The 25434-nt window shown below is 43.7% G+C and overlaps 1 protein-coding gene and 1 long non-coding RNA gene across 4 annotated transcripts in view; one reads left to right on the top strand and one right to left on the bottom strand.

Annotated features, from left to right (window-relative positions):
* Nucleotides 1-18280, top strand: part of frmd4a (FERM domain containing 4A) — a 392307-nt gene extending 374027 nt beyond the window's left edge. For all 3 annotated transcript variants that reach the window (XM_078552939.1, XM_078552938.1, XM_078552940.1), the window contains 2 exons: nt 12882-12981; nt 18048-18280. In XM_078552939.1, coding sequence (XP_078409065.1) covers nt 12882-12981; nt 18048-18150 — 203 coding nt within the window. In that variant the 3' untranslated portion in view covers nt 18151-18280. The remainder of the gene's footprint in view (nt 1-12881; nt 12982-18047) is intronic.
* A 1418-nt stretch (nt 18281-19698) lies between these two features.
* Nucleotides 19699-22849, bottom strand: LOC144687190 (uncharacterized). Its single transcript, XR_013578092.1, has 2 exons — nt 22559-22849; nt 19699-21343 (listed from the first exon to the last, which is right to left on the bottom strand). It is a non-coding gene; the product is annotated as an uncharacterized LOC144687190 (long non-coding RNA).
* Between the last annotated feature and the right edge of the window lie 2585 nt (nt 22850-25434).

Consider the following 25434-nt stretch of genomic DNA (forward strand, 5'->3'; position numbering starts at 1 on the left):
GAGAGAGAGGAAGGGAGGTGGAGAGGTGTAGGGAGAGAATTCCAGAGCTTGGGGCCTAACTGCTGGAGGTGCAGCCACCAATGGAGCAATTAAACTGGGGGGCTGCTCAAAGACCAGACTTAGAGAAGCACAGAGGGCTCTGAGAGTTCTGGGGCTGGAGGAGATTACGGAGATAGGGAGAGGTGAGGCCAGGGAGGGATTTGAAAACAAGGATGAGAATTTTGAAACCAAGACGTTGCTTGATCATGAACCAATCAGCAAGCACATGGGAGATAGGTGAAGGGACTTGGTGTGAGTTAAGACCTGGTCGGCAGAGATTTAGATGACCTCAGGTTCACAGAAGGCGACCAATAGGAATGTATTGGAATAGTCTTGAAATCTGCAGGAATTAAAATGACACTGATAGCTAGTGGACACTACGATCAAGACCGTTAACATGTTATATAGCTGTAAGGCAGTCCGATGATGCAGTATACCTAAGCTGCCATGCTTTCACCCATCTGAGTACCAGCTTTCAGCTATGAGGATAGGGGCTAGCATAAGGCCATAGGGATGGAGTCAAGTCACTCATTCTGATACTCAGTCACTGAGAGAGGCATTGTGTGTGAGAGAACTAGGAGCTGGTTTGACTGCTCACCTATCAGCAGAAAACATACGAATTAGGAGCAGGAGTAGGCCACTCGGCCCCTCAAACCTGCTCCGCCATTCAATAAGATCATGGCTGATCTGAATGTAACCTCCACGTTCCTGCCTGCACCCGATAACCTTTCACCCCCTTGTTAATCAAGAATCTATCCAGCTCTGCCTTAAATATATTCAAAGACTCTGCTTCCACCGCCTTTTGAGGAAGAGAGTTCCAAAGGCTCACAACCCTCAGAGAAAAAAATTCTCCTCATCTCTGTCTTAAATGAGTGACCCCTTATTTTTAAACAGTGACCCCTAGTTCTAGATTCTCCCACAAGAGAAAACATCCTCTCCACATCCACCCTGTCAAGACCCCTCAGGATCTTAAAGGTTTCAATTAAGTCACCTCTTACTCTTCTAAACTCCAGTGGATACAAGCCTAACCTGTCCAGCCTTTCCTCATAAGACAACCCGCTCATTCCTGGTATTAGTCTCGTAAACCTTCTCCGAACCGCTTCTAATGCATTTACATCTTCCTATAAATAAGGCGACCAACATTGTACACAATACTCCAGATATGGTCTCACCAATGCCCTGTACAAGTGAAGCATAACCTCCCTATTTTTGTAATCAATTGCCCTCACAATGAATGATAACATTCTATTAGCTTTCCTAATTACTTGCTGTACCTGCATACTAACCTTTTGTGATTCATGCACTAGGACACCCAGATCCCTCTGAATCTCAGAGCTCTGCAACCTCTCACCATTTAGATAATATGCCTCTCTTTTTACTCTTCCTGCCAAAATGAACGATTCCACATTTGCCCACATTATACTCCATTTGCCAGATCTTTGCCCACTCACTTAACCTATCTATGTCACTTTGTAGCCTCCTTGCATCCTTTTCACAATTTACTTTCCTATCTACCTTTGTGTCATCGGCAAATTTAGCCACCATTCCTTCCGTCCCTTCATCCAAGTCATTAGTATAAATTGTAAAAAGTTGAGGCCCCAGCACTGATCCCTGTGGCACACCACTCGTCACATCCTGCCAACCAGAAAAAGACCCATTTATGCCAACTCTCAGCTTCCTGTTAGCTAGCCAATCTTCTATCCATGCCAGCATGTTACCCCCTTGTTATGGCATAACTGATGGTAAATGCTGAGCTGCTCAAATCCCAAAGGGAAACTTGAAACAACTGCCACAACTGTTTTGCAATTTGTAAATTTATTTCAAGATGCGTGCCTTGAATTCAGTAGTAATAAGTCCACCAAGTCTCAGAGGGTTTTTGGAAAGCTAAATTAAACATTTGTTAATGACAAAAATAATTTTAAGCACATAGATAGGTCTACAAATTACTACTATGATAACTCCTAGCTCCCTGATTAATCTAACTCCTAGTTATACCTCCATTAAGGCAACAGTAAAACACACAGATTTAAACCCCAGACAAAGTAACACGATACCCTGAGCAGTCAAATTCAAAGTGAGTTTTCTTAACTTCAGTTCCTTGTAGACAGCAGCTTGAGACTTAGTTGCTGGAGGCTTTTCACACTTGTGTTAGATCTTAAAATGCCTGCCCTTACACACAGCCTTCTCTCCTTTATACATATTTTTCCTTTTGAATGCAAATTCCCATTGTTTCACTATGTCTTTGGACTTTACCTCTCTAATAATAAAAATCTGTCATAGTACCAATTTTGCCAGTAATATTTGAGAAAAATAAATACACTGTTTCTTAACTTCTCCTGGCAAGGTGTAACATTTCACCCCCTTTTTTGAATTCAAGCCACTCTGGTTTATTTAAAAATGCAAATGTTCCCTTTACACCTCACATTCTAAAACTTCACCCATGTTTACCTATTTAACATTTCAAACCTAGCTTCTCTCCTTACATCAAAGCCTTCAGACAAGCTGTCTTTAATTCAGTTAAGTCCCACACACATAGATGCACACACACATACACAGACACAGACCCCACTCTTACTCTAATTAAAATAAATTCCAAATAACATTATGAAAATTATTAGATCTTCCTGACACCCTACACCATGAGCTTTTATTTTCTGCAATAACCTTTGATGTGGCACTTTATCAAATGCCATCTGGAAACCTAAGTACATCTGCAGCTCATGTGACTCCTTCAAGGAACTCCAATGAATTGGTTAAACATGAGCCATGTTGACTCTGCCTGATTGCCTTGAATTTTTCTAAGTGCCCTGTGAGAACATCTTTAATAATAACTTCTAACATTTTCCCTGTGACAGATGTTAGGCTAACTGGCCTATAGTTTGCTGCTTTCTGTCTCCCTTTTTGAATAAAGGAGTTGTATTTGCTATTTTCCAATCTAATGCAACCTTCCCCAAATCTAGGGAAGTTTGGAAAATTAAAACCAGTGCATCAACTGTCTCGCTCATCATTTCTTCTAAGGCCTTAGGGTGAAGTCCATCCGGATCTGGGGATTTGTCAGCCCGCAGCCCCAACAATTTGTTCAATCCCACTTCCCTGGTGATTGTAATTTTCCCGAGTTCCTCCCTCCCTTCCATTTCCTGATTTACAGCTATTTCCTGGAGGTTACTATAGTGAAGACCAAAGCAAAATACCTGTTTAATTCATCCGCCTTCTCCCTACTTTCCATTATCAATTCCCCAGACGCGCTCTCTATAACACCAACGCTCACTTTGTCAACTCTTTTCTTATTTAAATATCTATAGAACTCTTACTATCTTAACAGTGAAACTCAGAGGATGTAATGTAAAGTCAGATTGAGTTTACACACCGCTCCGCTCAAGGAAGTGTTTCACTAGGGGACCAGGAGGCAGTTTAAGAAGGAGGGGAAATGAAGACATTTTTAGAGGCTTTTGAAGGAATGGAGATAGAGAATAAAAAGCAACTACAAAAGAACTGCTCAGCAAATTGACATTTCCCCAGTCCACGCAATAAACCCAAAAGACCGACGGTGTCGATGCCCAGCATGAAGCAGAAATGAAAGCACAGCTTGAAAATTATAACTTCTCCTGGTTTCATTTTTAAGAAAATATCATTTGATCCACTAAACTCATTTCCTCTGCAGCCACATCCTGCAGGCTCTCATAGACTCTATTCACCAGATTTAATTTCCTGAGGGAAGTGATTTACAATAGGCAAAACTTCCTAAAAGAAGATAAAAATAAAATTTGGTGCCATTCCTTTCTGACCCCCCCCCCCCAACAAAGATAATCTAACAAACTCACAACATCTCAGTTTAATAATGTAAGTTAGACAGCTCAGGCTAGGTACATTCCACAGATGGTACTTTTGATTGAACAATCTGTGAATTATTTGTTGTTGATGTTCCTTATCCTCATTTGTCCCAAATATTTTATGTGGTAGACTGTAGTGTGGGTTGTAACAACAGCAACTTATACCTATAAAGCATCATCAATGAAATAAAACATTTACAGGCACTTTATAAATCAAAGTGTGACATCAGGACAAATAGGGAGATATTAGGGCAGATGACCAAAAGCTTGGTCAAAGAGATAGGCTTTAAGAAGTGTCTTATATGAGAATAGAGAGGTGGAGAGGTTTAGGGAGGGTATTTGAGAGCTTATAGCCTTGGCAACTGAAGGTGCAGCTACCATTAGTGGAGTAATTGAAATTGGGGATCATCAAATGGCCAGAATTAGATGAACACAGATATCTCTGAGGGTTGTGGGGTTGGAGGAGGTTACAGAGATAGAGAGGGTCGATTACATGGAAGGTTTTGAAAATATGGATGAGAAATTTAAAATCAAGGCATTGTTTAATCAGGAGCCAATGTAGGTCAACGAGCGCAAGGGTGATAGGGAAAAAGGACTTGCTGCGAGTTAAGGCATGGACAGCAGAGGTTTGGATGACCTCAAGTTTATGGAGAGTAGGATGTGGGAGACCAACCAGGAGTGCATTAGAATAGTCAGGTCTAGAGGACATGAATCAAGGGGCTGGATTTCACTGGGTGCTGTATTCCTCAGGCCCCCCACCCCCACCGACTGAAAAGTCATCTGTCAGCCCATCCACCAAAAACCCGGCTGCCCCACAATAATATACACTGAGAGCAGCCTTAATTGTTTCAGATTGGGACTTCCGCCCCCATCTGGGAGGAATTCCCACCCTAGAGAGCCGTTGACCACTCTGATTGGCTGGCAGCTCTGTAGTCTTAACAGTGCCATGGTCGTGCAGTGGCCAGTGCTGGGACTACAGGCAGTCCCTGAGGAAGAAGAGTCATGGAATCTGGACCAGAGGTAAATCTTGAATTTTGGACAGGCCTAGCTGGGAGACCCTAGCAACTAAGGCCATGGGGCTGGTCTTAAGAAGCCAAGGGTTGGGTTAAAGGTGGGGGGCATACCATCTTGGGAGGGCGTGCTTCTGATGGGCACTGGAGACCACCCAAAGAGGTATCCCCCTTCCTGCCCAACGGCCCGCACAGTGAAAGGTGTTGGGCTACCATCTTGCCTCTACCTTCCCCTGCCACATGTAAAATAGCAGCAGAGGCAGAATGAGGCCCTTAAGTGCCCATTAATTGGCCTCAGGCCTAAGGGTAGTCAGGCTGCCTGCCGTAATATGGGAGACAAGTCGGGGTTGGACACGAAGGGAGTGGAAATGTCAACTGCTTAATTTTACTAGCCCCTCCCCACCTTCAAACATGGCAGCATGGGGGCCGAAATATTAAGTCAAACGTTTCGGCAGGAGGTTTAGAGCAGTGATATTCTGTGAATTTCTGTAGTTACTGTATTTAGTGTGTCTGAAGTAGTCATTTAGCAGGATTCAGAATTGATCTAAATGATAAAATGTCACTCGCTTTAACTTAGAAACTTGTCTCAAACCCAGAATAAAGTATCATATTAGTGACACTACTGCAACTAAGCTAATGTCACAATGGAAAGTTCCAAGCAATTTGTTAGAACAATCAGTGTTGTCTTTTCAAAGCTGAAATCGAATGTTTCTCCCAGTGTTGCTGTTGCTTTGTATTTCCTTGTTGGTCGTTGGGTATATAAGTCCGATAATTACACAGGGGTTCTCTCGTTCTCCTACTGGAATTCCATGTAAACAGTCAGTGACAAAATGAAACAGTTTATGACACCTTCCCCGTGTTGATCGCATCAGTGGGATATTTGTGTCACACAAGTACCAGACAATGACCATGTCCCAACAAGAGAGAATCTAACCATCTCCCCTTTTACATTCAATTAGCAGTATCATCGCTGAATCTCCCGCCATCAACATCCTGGGGGGTTACCATTGACCAGAAACTGAACTGGACTAGCCATATGAATACTGTGGCTATCAGAGCAGGCCTGAGGCTGGGTAATAGTACAAGAGTAGGTGAAAAGCCGACACTATGGAGTCAGAGCTTCATAAAATGGAACAAAGTCTGCAGCTTCTCATCACAACTTTTGTTTAAAAAAAGTAAACCTTTGTACTTCTCGAAAGAATGAACAATTCAACAATGGAATGGATTTTTAGGCTTCCTCGGGCTAACTTTTCAACGTCACAGGTTCCTGGTGGGGAGCGTACAGATCTGAGATCTCCACCATTTGCTGCCCATATATTTTTGACTGTCATTATAATTACAAAGTTAAGCAGCACCGTAACCCAACAGTTTGGTTACATGCTCTGATTGGATGAAGTCCACTGCCAACTTGGAAAATTAGCTCTTACGTACAAAATGCTAATTTATTATAATTATCAAGTGCAGCCCGAAAGTTACCATTTTAATATAAAGTAAGATGCTAAGGATTATGTAACACAGTATATTTCAGTATTGCTGAAAAAAGAGACATGCCATTGAAGCTTTTTGCCTTGCACTCATCAGGACAGATGCAAGAATGCCAAATTTCAGAGGCAGCAACAATTTATACTGCATGAGAAAAGGGGTGCTGATTGGTTGGCAACAGCTCGACCAGTCGACTTGCAAAAGCGAATTGAATAATTAGCTGCAGAGAAAATATTTGCGGGGTTACGGGGCAAAGGTGGGGGGGGCGTGGGTGGGACTAGCTGAGTCGCTCTGGTAGAGAGCCAGTATGGACACGACGACGAATGGCCCCCTTCTCCTCTGTAACCATCCTTTGCTTCATTCTATGACTACATAAGAGTTAAATTCAACCATTGGCAGTGGGTTTGCAAATGAACTGACCATTTGATTGACGGTGGGGTCAGCACTGGAGAACATTAGTGAAACACCCCAGAGGCCGTAAATGGCCCAGTGATTGTTTGGCGCTGTTGTGTTTGCTGTGGGGAAAGAATGTAAGAAAAGGCCAGACATTCCGCAGTCCTGACAAGGTTGGAGTGATGTTTCCTGTATGAAGTATGAAGAACAATGCCTCTAACCGAGCTTTGTTAAAAAGGCAACAATCATTTTTTACAGAGTGTATCAGGCAATTAATCCCAAGGATACCAAGCCACAGAGTCCAAACTGAGCACCTGTACTGTTTGTGTCACTGCATTCGGCACTATTAGATGGGTTGTAAATGTTCCATTCAGCACTATTTTCTTTCCTGTTGAATATTGTTGGCAAAATTATCATTGTGAGAATGAAACAAGGAAACCAATGTTTTAATCAACATTAATCAACAGAATGCCCTGTTGTGTCTAGCACTAGTAGACATACTCTGCTTGCAATTATGTTTTTTTACTAATCGATCTTGCTGGTAGACATTTTATCAAAGTTGACTGGCAGCAACTTGGCAGAAAAGTCTATCCGTCTCGTCAAGTCAAAATGGCGAATGCATTACTTTCACTTTTAAAAAAATGTAACCTGTGTATTTTTTTTTTTCTGTTAGCTGTAACATAGGACAGAATGGTCCCAGATTTGCTCTAAGTGCAGCAGCGGGCGGGTAAAATGGTGTTTTTCCCGCCGGCCGCAATGGCGGCTTCTCACGCCGTATCATCCCAAACCCGCCACATTCATTATGCGTTCCTGGGAAACACGCCATTTCCATGTCAGGCCGGCTCCAATTCACCTGCCACGTCTTCACCTCGCCGCTTCATCACGCCAGGCACTATATTTACAGTCCAGCCGTGTGCACACCTCTCTGTGCTTCCAGCCCACCACTGCTGCAAAAAAGAAATGGCTCTGCAAGGCAAAAAGACTCCAGCAACCCCCCAGGTTCAATGACATGTCCCTCGAGCGCCTTTTGGACACAGTGGAGGCCGCCCGTGATGTCCTCTACCCCCACTCTGACCGCAGGATGGGCAGCAACCTCACTAATCTGGCTGGGGAGGCGATGGCAGTGGTGGCCAGTCCTACGCCCTTCAAAAGATCACTTTAATCGCTTGTACGTACTATTCACTATTGTCAATAAACTCCCAAGAATGTCTCCCTGCCAATGGCTCCTTGTTCTAATGAGCAGTATTTGTGTCACTCAGATGTGAAACCTTTTTGCACAAGATAAAGGCAGGTGTCTCAGTCCAGGGCCTCTTCCCTGTGCTCTGTGCAGCCTTCAGACCAAAGTGATGGTCCAGCCTCACACTCAATGGACACATTACTGATGCCTGCACCTCGATGGTGCTGGTCATTGCTGCCAGAATTTTGTGGGCAGGCGTTACAGAGTTCCGTCATTCTCTCTCTGTGCTCTCAGCACCTTTGAGGTGGGGCTGGTCCCCATCTCTTCAGCAACTGTGACCAGTGACACTGTGCTCCTGAAGGGGGTGGGTGCTGAAGGCGGACAAAGGATCAGATGCTTTTAAAGTTTCATGGCTACTTCTCTATGATATGACTCTGATCACAGAGTGCAAGCGAGCTGCCCTTGGCCAGACAGGAGTCAGACATTCTCAGAGGCTGTGTGAGGATATATGGAGTGTCCTCACTGCATATTGTCATCCTCCTACAATCGAGCAACTATTAGTGCTTTCACTGCGTCTCCATGACAGGAGCATTCTCACAGAGGGTATTCACACTGCCGTAAGCCAGACTGGAGTCAAACGTTCACAGATACGATGTGAGGAACTATGGGGTCACCTCTCTGCATGTCGTCATCATCCTCCACAAATCTAGCTGCTATGAGGGCTTCCCGAGCACGCCTGCGTCATCGGGCTAGTGTGAGGGCCTCATCCCATTATCATCACCTTTGACCCTCACCCTCATTCTCATCAGCGCCCTCCTCATCGGAGCAGACCTCCAGTTCCTCCATCTCCTCCTCAGCCAGCTCCTCTCCCTGCAGCACCAGGTTGTAAAGGGCACAGCAGACAACGATGATGTGTGACATCCTCTGTCGACTATATTGCAGGGCTCCACCAGACCAGTCCAGGCATCAGAACCTCATTTTCATCATCCCGATTGTCTGCTCCACCAAGTTGCGAGTTGCAGCATGAGCCTCATTATAGCGTCGTTCTGCTGCAGTCTGAGGCCGCCGCACGGGTGTCATCAGCCACGTCCTCTGTGGGTAGCCCTTGTCCCCGAGGAGCCAACCCTGCAGCTTCTGTGGACCCTGGGAGACTTCAGGGATCTGTGACCGACGAGAATGTAGGCGTCCTGGACACTCCCTGGAAACCGTGCGCACACCTGTAGGAAGCGTTTTGGAATCCCTTGCGGTTGATATAGTTGACCCTGTGGTGCGATGGAGATCTGAGCATCACATGAGTGCAGTCGATCACACCCTGCACCTGTGGGAAAGCCGAATCTGGGCAAATCTAATCACTTTTGCACCCTGGCTGTCCTGGTCCCGGGTGAAATGCACTGTGTTGTGTACCCTCGCAAAGATGGCATCTGTGACCTCATGGATGCATTTGTGGGTGGCGGATTGTGATATCTCACAGAGGTCACCTGTGGAGTCCTGAAAGGAGCCACTGGTGTAGAAATTGAGCACCGCAGTCACTTTCACAGCCACTGGCAGTGGATGCCCTCCATGTCCCCGTGGCGCCAAATCCTGCAGTAGTTGGCAGATGTGACTGCCCAGTTCCCTAGACATGCACAGTCTTCGGAAAGACTGGTTCTCAGTCATCTGCAGGAATGAAAGGCGGCGTCTATAGACTCTGGGTGTCGCTAGGCACCGGCCTGCGAAGGTTCCCTGTGGGTCTTGGGCAGCGTGTGTGGGAGCCCCAGCCGCCCCTTCTTCCTGAGGGTGCTGCTCCTGCCTCTGTGCAGCCAGGAGCCTCTGTCACTCTCTTCTCAGTCGCCTTCGCTCTCTGTAGGTCACGAGGCATACAGCTGGTTCACCAGGCTCCATGTTCCTGATGTACTCCTCCTGCAGGATGAAAGAGAGAGACGTGTGGGTTAGCATGGGTGTACTAAGAACCTGTCCTGGTTAAGTCTGAAGGCCCCTTAACGCATCCTGGAAAGCACTGGCCACCACTTGGATGGCCAGAGTTTAGTGAACTGCTTGGCTGCCCGAAAACCCACAACCGTCCGCCCACCCTACCTGACCGATTGGCAGCAGCTTTGCCCATTGGACTGCAGGCTGTGCTCTCAGCTCAGGCACAGGCATTCCCCTAACCCACACTGCAAGGCTGCACTGTTAGCTTGAACCATGGGGGAGACTGGTCCAGGCCAGGATGATGGCATTGCAAGGGGCTGTGAGCACCTCCACCGGTGACTGCCCCATGGCCAGTTTTAGCGAGGAGATTGTACAATGTGCCCAGTCGTCCAACTATTCAACAGTCTATTAAAACGCTCATTAGTTTGCTGTCTGTGCCCGAGGGGTGAAAAGCTCTGGAGCACTTGGTGACATTTTGATGCCTCTGTGTTGCTTGAGTGGGCAGAGAAGCTAGAGGCCCGACTCCAATCACATCAATGTGGCTGCACCTGAACTGTCTCAGCTGCAGTGGAATGGTCACTTTATACAGGGTTTCCCTAATGTGTGGCTGCTTCCCTCACCCACCCCCCAACAAACCACCCCCAACCCCCCTAAACCCTGCACGTGCTTATGCATTACCTTCAACCACAGGGTAGTCCTTGCCCCTACCCCCACAAGTTGCCTCAACCACAGGGCAACCCTTACCACACCCCCCCACCCCCACCCCGGCAAAGCGCCTCAACCTTGAAGTCCAACAGGCAAGGCCTCCACAATGTTACTGTGTACTCACCTCCGAATTCCCCTCAAAGTGCAGCCCGCCAAATGCACGCCTGTTGTGTGCTGTTGTGAAAGGCGTCAGCGTGAAACCACGCCGACGTGGGCAAGCGATACAGCTGGAGCGGATGGTTCCGGCAGGCTGGGCTTATAATGAAGGTGTATTACAAAGAGGTTCCCAATGTCCAATGGCGGAGTGGACAATCACAAACTGGCTTCATGATGTCATGGAAACCGATTTTTGGCCTTCTCACCATATTTTCCACTCATGCCACCGGACACACCTGACGCCAGCAGACACACCCGATGCCAGCAGACACACCCGATGTCAGTGGGCACGGACGATTCCGCCCATAGGAACAGGAGGGGGCCATTTAATCCCTAGAGCCTGATCCACAATTCAGTAGGCTCATGGTTGATTTTGGAATTCACTGTTAGTCTCATTAATAATTATCATGATCAGATCATGGTACAAAATGGCATCTGCTTCATGTCCTTCAGGCCACCCTGACCTGGTCCAGCCAATGTGTGACTCCAGACCCACAGCAATGTGGTTGACTCTTAAGTGCCCTAGGCAACAGCCCAGAAAGCCACTCAGTTGCATCAAACAACTACAGAGAAAAGCACAGTGGGACTGGAGCAGTTCAAGAAGGAGACTCACCACCACCTTCTCAAGGGCAGTAAGGGATTAGCAACAAATGCTGGCCTTGTCAGAGAGACACACATCCCACGAATGAATTTTTTAAAAAGTTGTGATCTAAATCCATATATTCACCTTCATCCCTATCCCTTAATACATTTAGATAACAAAGACCTAAGGACCTCAGACTTCAAATTAACAGATTGTGTGCGTTTTTGAAAACAGGATTGTCAAACCTATCTCAAATTGTGATGTGGGGCAGTTAAAGAACATAAGAACTTATAGGAACAGGAGTAAGTATTTCATTTGTTCTGCATGCAGGCAAAAGATTAGTAAGTGTTAGATTTGTAAAATCGCAAGATGCTGCCTACAGTACAGAACTTTACCTGTAACAATTAACAAAGTATTCTTTGTATGTCTGGCGAAGAATTACTCTCCTTGAAGATGCAAAGAAGCTCTCTGAAGTTTGATCTCAAACTGCACTGTTCTAAGATGTGGTGGATTGAGTTGCTGTTGTGTGCTTACCACCATGTCTCTAATTATCTGTGGTTTGTTTAAGAGGTAGCAGCCAGTAGGTGACCAGGCTGTGATCTGCTTGAATTTATTTGGATGATCCTCTCGCACCGTGTGTTGGAGTGCCAAATGGTTACAATGTGCAGCAGTAGGATGTGTTACTAATCTCACCTGTGCTATTGTTGGGAGTCACAGGTTAGTCACCAAGCACCTGCTGACAAGAATGGAAAGTTGCCCCAGAACCCTCTTGCACCCTTCTCCCCACCATCCACCCGTACATGGATTATACATTATCACATTACTGTTTGTGGGAGTTTGCTGTGTGCTAATTGGCTGATGTGTTTCCTACAATGCAACAGTAACAGCATTTCAGGAAAGCCTGTCATTGGCTGTAAAGCATGTTGTGATGTACTGAGGTTGTGAAAGGTGTGATAAAAATGCAAGTCTTTCTTTTTTTCTCTATAGAGGAGCCTGATTCTAGTTTCGTTGTCGGTCCTCTTAGTGAGCATGACAGGAACACAAAACCTTAAAGATGAGAAGTGGAAAATAATTCATGAAGGAAACGTGTTTGTACAAATAATATGACAGCAAGAGCCATATAAGCTAATTAATGGTTTGTGGGTGTATCCTTAATTATTTTATTAATAAGGATCACATTGTTGGACAACAATTGCAAACATTTCAGAATGTCTTCAGAATCTTTGAATAAAAATGTGCAACACAAGAGCAGGAAGCCAAAACAAAAAAAAAAGGACAGGAAGAAATTACATTTCAGTAGCAGAAATAGTTTCACATGTTCCTGAGAGGTAAGGACCAGTTTCCAGGAGATGGATGTAGGGTACTCAGTTTGACCCCAGCCTAACACCCTATGAATCTGGTCTCACTCAAAACAATGGCATTGCATTTGGAAAAGCATTACTACAGCATAGTTTGCATCTTCCTTTGTAAGGCTAATGCTGAATCTAATACTTTAATCCTAAAAATATTCCATTTACTTCATTTGCTGTCTCCAGTGAAGTTACTCTTTGCGTTGGTGTAGTCTGTCTGACCTTTATTGTCTCCTTTTTCCTTTCCAGCTGCCTCACCTCGCAGTAAAAGGAGCACAACGCAGTCTGCCGAATCAGTAGTTTCTTCTCCATCAAGCAGTCCACACCACATTGTGTCCTGGCAGAGTGGGTGAGTCATGCAGTCTGGGGGCGGGAGGTGGGGGTGGTGCGGGGACAAAGCTTATTGTCCTTGTTCATTATCAAAGCTCCCACTCTCAGACCACGAAACTGTCCACACCCGGATTCCTAAAGCACAGTTGGAAGAGCAATTTGATCGCAAAAAAAAATCGTCTTCAAAAATTATCACATCAGAGGTGTTCGGCCTGGCAAAGTTTTTTTTTACAGTTTGCTAACTTGACAGTAGCTGATAGATGAGCAGATGGGTGCATAGTAACTGCTCTCCTGCAATACATCGGTTCAGTTGTACGGTGAGCTGGTAAAACTCCCAGATTATTAGCTATTCTGTGCAAATTGGAACTGTTACATTTATGTAGGGCTAGTTGACAGAATTAAATGCTAGAAAGTGAAAGCAGAAAACATTGGAAATGCACAGCATGTCCAGCAGTCTGTGACAGAATAAAAATGCATGTCTGATACATCGAGCTTGACTCAGTCGTAACGCAAGTAAGTCTCCTAGGAAAGATGAAAAATGATGTTTTTAAAAGCCCTAAACCAACCCAAGAGGGGCAAAAGATTCAGGGATATTCCTTTCAGACTCTTAAAGGCAATTAAGATCTGGTAGATCACAGTGACCATGAGGTACAGATCTTTAACCTTTAGCAGGTTTAAAAAATGTGATGGGACCGTTCGTCAGAAAGGCTAGTCTTCATTCCTCTTTCAAATTCTGACATACCTGCTGTACATTTCCAGTATTTTCTGGTTTTACATTGCCTTCACTATATGTGTTATTCTCATCTCCAGAAGTTAAACATTTTTCCACTTCTGTCGCTCTCATTTTCTCTTTTATCCTGCAGCTCCTAAAACTTTTTAAGTTAAAAATAATCTTTTCTCTGTATGAAAGGAGTAAAATAACTTTTTAAGTAGTGCACTCCGGACCACAGAGCACGTGAATTTTGTTTTGGAACGGTTTAAGCGACCTATATTTTAAAGTTGCAAAATTCATTTTCTTAAATCCCAATGAAGAAAAACTGTCCTAATAAATTAAATATTTATTACATTTAAAGTGTTTCACCTCCTACAGCAGACCTTCAACAGGATCAGATGAACAGTGCTGTCCTTTCACAAGTTAAATTGCCACTGATTAATCCCACAGACTCTTTTCTGGGTTGTGATGTGACTGTGGAGAGACTATGTTTGGTTTGTTCTCTCTGTGCGATACAAACACCATTCCGGGCCAAGTAAATACTCGGGCAATGTGCTTCTGGTTTTTTGTCTCTGCTGTTCTGTAGTGGGTCAGTACAGAGCACACAAGAGGCGCCAGAACAATGTCTTCACTTTTCTTGGGGGAATGTGTCTGGGCTTATTTTGATTTTTGAGTAATAGTGCAAAACTGGTGGCACTATTGACTGCAGTGCAAATATGGGTTGGTGTAAAACAGGCAGCCAATTCACTATCGCCTAGTTTACACTTTCACCACCTTATTGAAATAACGCTAAATCCTGGTCTCATTGTGCCTCAGTTAAGGAAGATGTTGTATTTCAGTGACCGAGCTTTAAGTTAAATAGTGTCATTCAACTATCTCTTTCCTGTCTACATTCTGCATACAAAATGACTATTCCAGGGAAGAATTTCCACCAAACTGAGGTGGTTCTCCATAGAGAAGAGAAGATTAAAAGGAAATTTGATAGAGGTATTCAAAGTCATTAAGGGTCTAGACAGAGTAGATAAAATTGATAAAAGCAAAATACTGCGGATACTGGATGTCTGAAACGATAACAGAAAATGCTGGAAAAACTCAGCAGGTCTGGCAGCGCCTGTGAAGCGAGAGACAGAGTTAACGTTTTGAGCCCGTAGAGCTCAGAGCTCTGAAGGAGAGTCATACAGACTCGAAATGAGAACTCCGTTCCTCTCTCCACAGATGCTGCCAGAGCCGCTGAGTTTTTCCAGTATTTTCTGTACGTATGGACGGAGACTTCCATTGGGAGAAGGGTCAAGAACCGGAGAGTGCCGATTTAATGCAGCAAGCGGCTCGGATCTGCAATGCACTGCCTGAGAGGGCGGGGAATGCAATCATGGCTTTCGAAAGGGAATGGAATAAGCACCTGAAAAGAGAAAATTTGCAGGGCTACAGCGAAAGGGCACAGGAGTGGGACTAGCTGAGTCACTCTTGTAGAGAGCCAGCATGGATACTATGGGCTGAATGGCCTCCTACTGTGCCTTAACCTTTCTGCGATTTGATGGAAAAAAGGCTCGGAATTTTGATTTTAACATCAAATTGTGATAATTACCAATGAACATCAGAGTTAGGGATGAAGAGTTTGTACGAGAAATGTGGCAGCACACTGCATCTTGTGTCAAGTAATCTTCTTGTAGTCTATGTATTCACTGTTCAATGTCTTCAGAACTTGCATGGAAGTTAAAATCTAAACAGAATGTAAAAAAGTCTACCTACAGTGTAAGGCTAAAGTAGTTTCAATGTTACAATCCTAATTCTTTACCATTTTAACAATCAAAAAAAATTAAATCACCGACAATAAGTTTCTTACTAATTTTCTAACCACTAATTCTAACTAACATTTTCCTCGCTTTCTTCTTTTTACTAATATTCAGTCTTATCTGCTCCTCTTTTCACCTGCCTTTCTATAGAGGTACAACAGAAACAAGCACACCTCATGACGAACAGACCCAATCGCCAACTCACCAAAGCCCTGTAAAATAGAGGTACAGTAATAATCGGTTATAACGCCCCTCACTGTCTGTCTCTGTGCTGTTTATCTGTTTGTATTATGGTTGTGGTATTTTTAGCTTCTTTCTCATTACTAAAAACAAAGCTCGATTTAAATCGTGCCTTTTTGACAGAAGTAAAACTGAGACAGCAATCCAGTGTTTTATTTCAGGGAAAACCTATTTTCCCAGCCCCTCCAATGGCTTTAGCGAGTAAGTGCATTCTGTGGTTTAGCATTAGGTTATAGGAACCAGAAGATCCCAACTTCATTTTCTAGCCAGTGCTATATCATCTGCTGCCTTCTGTTTAGCATTTGAGGTCTTCTGGTTTGCTTAGAGTTATCATGCTCTTGATTGCTCTCCACTTATTCTATATCTGAAAGTGGGCATGTGTGGATATTGACCTGAAAGGTAATGTCCATTGTGATGCTGTCAAACCACTTGGGAAAACTGGTGACTGACCTTAAACCATACCCATACCCTGGGAGTACAGTAAAATAGTGGTTATGTTACTGGACTAGTGATCCAGAAGCCTGGACTAATAATCTGAAGATATGAGTTAAAATCACACCACAAGCAGCTGGGGAATTAAAATTTGGTTAATGAAATAAATCTGTACTAAAAAGTTAGTATCAGTGCCCGAACTCTTGTAAAAACCCATCTGGTTCCCTTTTGAGAAGGAAATGTGCCGTCCTTACCCAGTCTGGCCTACACGTGACTCTGAGTCACAGGATTGTGGTTGACTCTTGACTGCCCTCTGCAATGACCTAGCAAGTCACTCAAATTATATCAAGAACACGATGAAAATCTGTAAGGCAACACTCTCGGAGTGTCTTCACCCCAAGGACGGCAGCGGGTGAAGAAGGCTGTTCATCAGAACCTTCTCAAATTAATGAGGGATGGATAATAAAATGCCCACATCTCATGAATGAATAAAAAAATAAGAGTCCACGCCTAGAAAGCTGAAGCTTTTTTTTATTTTAAATGCACTGAAAAGAATAAAGGGTTGAACTGATTTGTTTTCCTTAAATAAAAATCAGGTGCTTTCTATTAAACTCCAGTGGATTATGAAGGGTTAGAATTAATCCTTTTGGAAAGCGTTAGTTTGTTAGTTTCACATCAATACCTTCATACTGAGCTGCTGAATTCTATAGTTTATTTTCTATCCGTCTCCTGAGGTGATTTTATAGATTGACGTTTATGTGGTTAAAATAAAGCCTTTACAGAGTATCTTCTCCCTCTCATTAACATTGAAAACCTGCTCTGCCTGCCCTCATGTGCTATACAAAAAGCCAAAAGGGTTCAGCCTTGAGGAAGTTTGAGTGGAGCGCTTGTTCTGCTGTTGAACGTTGGTTGCGAATGTTATTCTGGCAGAACACTGATGGTCAAGCTATTGAGACAAAGTGAAGGATTTTCATTGGCAACCTGTTGAAAAGTTGGCACACTTTAAATGTGCGTTTGTGCGCAAAGGCACTGCCTGAGGGTGCTCACTCACGTCGTGCCATTGGGGTTTACAGTGGAGCTGACGCCACAAGCCACACACAAGGGGAATTTTGCGAATTCTCCGCCACCCTACCGGTTAAAATTTATAACTCTTCATCTGCTCAGGGAAAGGGAAGTTTAGGTCTTGATTTCAACCTGATGTGGAAAAAAAACAATCCTGGAAAAGTTTCCCTCCTTTTTCTTGACTTCTTCAAACAAGGTGGCTTTGTGTTTGAAATTACAGAATTTCAATTGATTCCCTGGTTTTCATCAAGCTCGGTTGATAACTGATATGAGCTTAGCTGCACAGCAGAAAACTTGGCCGGACTTACAGTGTTCCAGCTGTTTTATAAGATGGAACTTATAGGATTTCAAAGCTGCCAGTCAACACAGCTTAGGGGTTAGGGTTAAGTGTTTAGGCGGCTCTGACACTTAAGCCTGCCAATCTCAGCTGTGATGGATTGTGTCAGTTCCCTACACGGGACTGAGCCATCTCACCTTGTGAGAATGAATATTTTGAAGCTCGCCCTCGGAACTGGCTTGTCCTGCCAGTAGTAGTAGCAGCAGCAGCAGTGATCTTGGAGTAATGGGACCTTTGGTTTGGGCCCACCTAGCTGTCTCAGTAGAGCATGGTTTTACGCATCAGGAATCTGCAGTAAACAATTCATGCTTTGTTTTCTTGGAACCAGAAGTAGCAAAATACGAGACTGTCCAAGCAGTGTGGTGCCATGGTTAGAGCATAGTCCTGATCTGGTTCATTCAGGTGCTTCGCAAGACGCAGACTATGTTTTAATGACTTTTCACTGAAAGTAAGAATTTACTGAATAGTAAGCCAAAGCACTGCCTGAATTTAGTCTTTTCTCTTTGTAGGCCCTACCAAGACACTTGCTACATGGACTCCCCACTCTATTCAGAATTGGCAGATGTTCAGTGGTACGGAAGTGACAATGCCAAGCCTGGAACTCTTGTCTGACACCGGACCTCAGATCAAAGTACAAACATCGACACCCTTCAGTGATCACCTCACTGTCCCTTGTCACTGCCTTACTCTACGCACGGTCATTAACCAGCAACTGCAGCTCCAAGCACTTTCACAAAAGAAATCAATCAGCAAAGCCGAAATGAAGCCTAATTAAAGTACCACAGACTGTGCTGTCACTCAGGTAACCACTGGTCAACAATAATAAGGTCTTTATGAATAAAATGCGACACTGCTTTTAAACTGTGAATCGTATACACCAGACCTCCTGTGCTTGAAGGCTGTGTGTATGGTTTTGTTTTATTCCCTTGTACAAAGTAATACTGACAGTGTAATAATGAAGTACTTCAGAATTTAACCAAGCATTATGTTTACTTGAATATTACCAAAGACCAACTTAAAGCTGAAGAGGGAAATTTGGATGTACGTTGCCCGCTGGTTACCTGATAAATAAGTTCTCAATCTCTTGTTTCATTAATGGTTCTGGCAGATAATAACGTGTGAAAGATATTAAAAAATGCATTCTTCACATTCAAAAATGCCGGAGTGCAGGCAAGATTGTTTTCCCATCTTAAAAGCAACACAATTTTGAAATATATTTGTGGATGGCTTATATGGAGGCTGGGTGAGCAGTTCTTGATGCTCAGACGTGTGGTCTAGTAGCTAATACGTTGATTATATCAGAAAAGCACACGGTTAGCATAATCCGCGTATTTCTAGACTGCACAAATATTGCATTATGTACAATGCCAGTCTTAGTTTAAGCTTTGAATCAGCTCGCTGGTCGTATATTCTCTTCAAGGACTTTAGCTGATTTATTGGACAAGACCTTGGAGAGTTGTCAACCCTTAGAAGGCCTCACAAATTTTTTTAAAATATTTTCCCATGAAGTACTCATCAGAAATAATTTAGTGGCTGGCATGGAAAGTTCGCAAAGTCTGTAGCACAGATTTCTCAGCAAGGTGACTGTTGCAGCAGGACATTGATCTTGCCAAAAAAAAAAGGGAGCATTTTTTTTTCTCTCCTTCTGAATATTTGATGGTTTCCTGTTGGAGTCGGGATTGGGGTTGGGGGTGGGGGTGGGGGGGCTGCGGTGAAAGGGGGTGGTGGGGAGGGTGGGGGGAGGTGGTTGGCGGGGGGGGGGGGGGGGGGGGAGTGTGCAGAGGGGGAGGGGAGACAGCAACAAGGATGCCTGCCTAGAAAGGCTGCTTAGTAAGCTGAAGCAGAACCATTGTGTGTGGTCCATGGACAAGAAAGGATTGCTTCAGCAAGCGGCAGAAAACCAGACAGCACTGTTTGTCTTTGTGAGAGGACCAGGAAGGATTCGTGTTGAGTTAAAAAGAGAGGCTAACATTCACAGACGCAACCATGCATTTGTTGTGAGGCAGATTTTTCTAATTACAGTTTCAGTTACCATTGTGCAAAATGTTAAAATTCCAATATGTTTTATAAATCAGTATTAGTTTTAGTTTGGACATAGCAAACCAGATTCAGGTGCTACCCAACAAACAGTTACCACTAGAATAGTTGTAGAGTTTTACATCTATAAATGTCAATAGTTTTATTACAAGTTGTGTAAATTAAAGCAATGTAGTTACAATGAATTCAGTAGATTGCTCCCTGAAAATGGCTGTTGATCTTAAAAGAGCATGTAAAATGTCTTTACTTCTCCACCCCACCTCCTCTGGTTTCTGTTCTATTTTAATCAAAGAAGACCATGTATGGTGTAGAAAATGCAGAATTGTGAAATTCTGCTATTAATTTATTCTTTTTGTATTAAGAATTTGTATAGTACCTTTACATTTTGCAGAACAGTGTTGTCAACAATTCCTAAATGAAGCGTTTTCAAGATAATGAATTTGGTTGTTCTTGAAATTAACAAAATAAATTATTACTGAATGTTACACGAATTTGACTGTGGTTATTTGTCTCGGTAAACAGACTTGTCGAACACACTTCAGCCACCTCGTAGTTAGACGCGAGTGTCAGTTTGCACTGGCAGCCCATTCACCTCTTCAGCCAGAGAAAGTTGGGGCTTCAAGCCACACTGGGTGAAACGCTGCCTTATCAGAGGCACCATCTTTCTGATGAGACACTAAAAGAAAGCTCCTGTGCTGGTGGACGAGAGAAAAATATCCCCCGGCACCATTTGAAGAAATGCAGGGAGGCTCTTCCAATGCCCTGTCCAACATTAATCCCTCAAACAAGCGCCAGCAAGACAGATTAATGGGTCATTTATCTCGTGGCTGTCTGTGGGAACTCGCTCTGGGAAAAATGGCTCTTGTGTTGAACTACGCAACTCCGAGTAAACTTCAAAAAAAATGATTCGTTGGCTGAGAAGCACTCTTGCGGGATGTGCAAGGCGTTATATAAATACAAGTTCTTTTCTTCCCCAGTCATGCTGCCATGGGGTAGATAGTCATTCTGCAGACTGAGAGACATGATCTATGTGCCTCTTAGGGCTGATTTAAAAGCATCATTCATAGCATTCTGGGGCCAGGGCAACATCTCATCTGTAAACAGTGCATACATAGTAAGAGGGGGGCAGGGGTGAGGGTGAAAGTACTTCACAAAAAATACTTGTGTGTTAATTCCTGTAAAAATAACTGATTTTGAGTAAAGATTTACCACATCTTTCTCATATTTTTATCGTTTTTGTTTGAAGGGGGGGTAGCTTTGATATACGAGTAAGAATACTGACCACAGAGAGTTAGACGGGAAGCCTCAGAGGTGATTGAAGGGCCTTAAACCTCCTGTGATATGACTGTTCCGGTTTGGAAACACTCAAACAATGAGTTAAACCATTGTCATGTGCAAGAAACACATGAAATTACATTTGAAGATCAAACATCACCTGGATCTCATTATTTCGGAAAGACAGTTGTCAAAGAATTGTCCGTAATATATATATATTTTTGGCTTTTACTTCTGCTCCTGGGAATCTAATCTGGTGCTGTCAGTAAATCAGCTTCACACAAGGTTTAACTGTACATAGAATTCAAAAATGAGAAGTTTAAAAGGTTTTTAGGCCCGCAGCTATGCTGGTTCTGGAAGTTATCTGTCATATATAATTAATAACATACCAATACCTCAGCTTCACTGTATTCGGCTGTCAACAAAACGTCACTTGATGCAATTTTCAAGGTAGATTCTTTCCCACTGGATTCTGTAAGCGTTATTTTCCAATCTAGAAAGCAACATATGTGTGGTGACAAATCAGCGATGATTAAAAAAAGTGCAAAGCTGTGATGGAAGAATATAATGAATAAGTTTTATGGTAAATGTTTCACCTTTGATCCCCGGCTAAATTCTATCAAATGTATGAAACTAGAAACATAAGGAACCCAGCACTGGTGGATAAAGCTGTCAGTAAATATCCAACCTGAAGAACAGAGCAACGTTGAATAAAAAGACTTGCATATATAGCACACATTTCGCAACCACCGGACATCTCAAAGCGCTTTATAACCACTGAAGTAATTTTTTTGAATTGGGTTGGCTATACAAAGACCAGGGTGATTGCTCTCTTTTACATAGATTAAAGTACACATAAAAATGAGACTAAAAATATGGAAATAAAGCAAAGTGCGGGAGAGAAAGAAGAAGCAATATCTTCAAACAGGAGTTTGGTCTGTGTAACATTTTTCAAGTTACAAGAGTCTCTACTGGGATCAGCATCGCCTCTTCTGATAAACACCAAAGTAAGTGGCTCTTGAGTCTAAGACTATGTTAAAATAACGTGTGCTTAAAAGCATCTCACCCACCGACAGCAGGATCGAGTCCTAAATTCATAAAGCATTCATATGCCCACACTGCTGCCAACAATGGGCTGCATTATCTACTCGCAGGTGTTCATCAGAGGAAGCCAAGTCTAACAAGGGACCAGCATTCCCAGTGAGTATTTCTCTCTCCATCTGCAATGTGCGGTGCTTTTTGACAAATGTACCTTTGTTGGACTTAGGTCTGTTATTTCACATGTTTTTACTTTTAATTTTCCTGGCTTAGCAGAAAAGGACAGGCAAAGTGGCAAGAACGATCCATCATAAAACCTCTTTCCACATATATTATGCCTCTCAAAGAAGTAAGCATTTTATTCCCTGCCCCCACTACCGTGGTTTTGGTGACATCCGTATGCTGTGCAAACTCTTTCCACATAAAAGGCTGTGCATCTCACATTAGACCCCAATAAAATATTATTAATGGGAACAGAGACCTCAACTGCAAGCGGTAATATACTCTTTATTACCAAGAATATTTTTTAAAGACTGACAATAGAATCTAAAGCGTAGTCTGAGCGAGACAATCAATACTTAGTGCACTAAGCAGCATAGACCTGCTTATCGAATGAGGAATGGTTGCTATTGTGACTCCTGTTTGTTGGTTTATCAAATTGTTTACTTACCCAGGGGTGTGCATTGTTCCTTTTTGGAGGCAAGTTTAATTTGGAACAGGCAATGCGCACTTTCCATTGGGGAAATTTATTTGCGGCAGCTGCCACTTGGCTGAAGCTCAGTCCTTTCTTTTACATGTTATGCAATTTAATCGAGGAATACAAAGTCTGAGAACCAAGACCCATTTGCTATTTTAAAATTCTCATCCTTGTTTTCAAAGTCCTCCATGGCCTCGCCCCTTCCTATCTATTCTTAGGCAGTCCCTCCGGATTGAGGATGACTTGCTTCCACTCCAGTTCAATGGGTTCCGAAATGGTTGATAAGTCCCACTGCGCGATCTGCAGACTGCCACGAGGGGAAGGGTTGGGTAGATAGGTTTTTTTGGAGGTTTATGTGCTCCCTCCGACGTCTTGACTGCTCTGCATGTTCCCACTGAAGTCTCTCGGTGTGTTTGGTGCCTTCCCCAAATGAACGTTCTCCATTTTGGTCGGTCACAAGCCAGGGTCTCCTGTGAGTCGGCGGGTGTGTTTGACCTCTTCAGGAATGCTTTGAGGACATCCCTAAAACGTTGCCACTGTCCTCCTGGGAGTCCCCTGCCATAGCTGAGTTCTGAGTGGAGCAGTTGCTCTGGGAGTCTGGTGTCAGGAATATGAGCTTACATGATATCTGCACTCCTCCAATCCTGGCCTCTTGAGCATCCGCAATCTTTATCCTCTCCACCACTGGCGGTTATGCTTTCAGCAGCTGAGGCCCTAGGCTCTGGAATTCCATCCCTCAACCCCGCTGCCATACCATCTCTCCCTCTTCTTCTAAGACACTTCTTAAAACCTACCTCTTTGACAAATCTTTCCTCACTTGTCCTAAGATCCCCATACGTAGTTCAGTCAGTGTCAAACTAAGACTCCAGTGAAGTGCCTTGGGACATTTGGTTGCATTAAAGGCACTTTATAAATGCAAATTGTTATTGTTGTGCTAGGCTACACAATACATAACTGCCTGAGTAAATTGTAAGTGTTAAGCATATACGATAAATCTAATTTTTTTTTTTGCAATGCTGAATTTACTATATTGTTAGCATTTCGAATCTACCAAGGCTTTGAGCACAGGGATTTGATGCTCACATGTTGTACTTCTGACCAAGAGCAGAACCAAAGAAACAGCCCAGGGCTGAGCGAGTGGTAAAACCCACAACAAACTTACCTGAATTTCAATGGGAAGTACACAAGTTGCCCATTAAACGTTAAATTTCTCCTCAAAGCACGACAGAGGGCATTGCTGGGCTGGTATCGAATGAATCCAATAAAGCACCAAAAATTAGACATCGTGGCAGCTTTTGTTGGTTGCAAAGAAACACTTCTCCAAACAAAGGGTGGTAAAAGTTTGGAACCCTCTCCCATCAACTGCAATTGAAGCTATATCAACTGTTAATTTTAAATCTGAGATTGATAGGTTTTTGTTAAAAAAGGTATAAAGGGATATGGGGCAACAGTGAGTGAAGTCACAGATCAGCCATGATCTCATTGGATGATGGAAGAGACTTGAAGGGCTGAATGGCCTCTTCCTGTTCCTATGTTCTAAAGTTCTATGAGAGAGAGGAACATAAGAAATAGGAGCAGTAGCCCATTCGGCCCATCAAGTCTGCTCTGCCGTTCAATACAATCATGGCTGATCTTTGGCCTTAGCCCCACTTTCCCGCCCATTTCCCAATCTCTGGATTCTCTGAGAAACCAAAAATCTATCTCAGCTTTAAATATATTCAACGATGGTGCATCCACAACCCACTGGGGTACTGAATCCCAAGGGTTTACAACCCTCCAGGTGAAGAAATTTCTCCTCATCTCAGTCCCTAATGACCAGTTCCTTATCCTGGGACTGTGCCCCCGTGTTATAGATTCACAAGCCGGGGAAAACAACCTCCCAGAGTCTACCCCGTCAACTCCCTTCAGAGTCTTGTATGTTTCAATGAGATCACCTCTCATTCTTCTAAACTCCGACGAGTATAGGTCCAAGTTACCCAGTTGCAGAACCCTGGTGAAATTGGCAGTGGCTGCAGCCTGGTCTCAGCTTCTCCAGATATTGAGTAGCCCACTGGTCCTTAAAGAGGCTGCTGGCAGTTGATCAGAGAAGTTTTGTGTTGCTTTTTGAAATTAAGGTTTTGTGCCTGCCCATTCTCACCCACCAAATCCAGCCCACCTACCCTCTCCCTCAGGAGCCACACCTCCCAATTGCTATTGGCCATCCAGAAGCCGGTGAACTTCCTGCCAGATCAAGCCAGCAAGCTGGAGAACCACGCTCGTAGGATGCCTGTATTTCACTGGTAATGAGGCTTCAACTTAAAAATGGCTCTGGTTTTCTGGCTGAGATCTTGGATGGGCTCCAAAAGATATTGCCCGTGTTCTCGAAACTATAACTGATCTACCAGATTGGCATGTGTCACGCCATATTCCTTAATGTCTCTTCTTGATGTCATGGCCAAGATTAGAAAATTGTTGAGCGATCACACATACACAATGGAGAAGCACTTCCTTCCCAGACTTCATCTGAATCAGTTACGTCTCTTTTTATGTCTCCACTTGCAGTTGACATGTTCAGTGGAGAAGGCTAGAAGAAAATAATACAATGGTGCGAAGAAATGAGAGGCACAGAAAAAGGAACAAAATTTACATGCAGTTTTAGGTCTTGGGTCTAGGAGTTCACGAGTCGAGTAAACTCGGATCGCACGCCTTCATATACAATAACGGAGAGAGACCGACATAAGAACAAACTGTGGTTGTTTCTTGCAACAGAGCACAGAGCACTAAATCCTTGCGTGCTCCCACAACCACCTCCAGCTCTCGACTTATAGTTACCCAGTAGCCCATGCTGTACATTGATTGGTCAGTACTGT

Source organism: Cetorhinus maximus, chromosome 12 (genome assembly GCF_964194155.1).
Source record: "Cetorhinus maximus chromosome 12, sCetMax3.hap1.1, whole genome shotgun sequence".
Classification (NCBI taxonomy): Eukaryota; Metazoa; Chordata; class Chondrichthyes; order Lamniformes; family Cetorhinidae; genus Cetorhinus; species Cetorhinus maximus.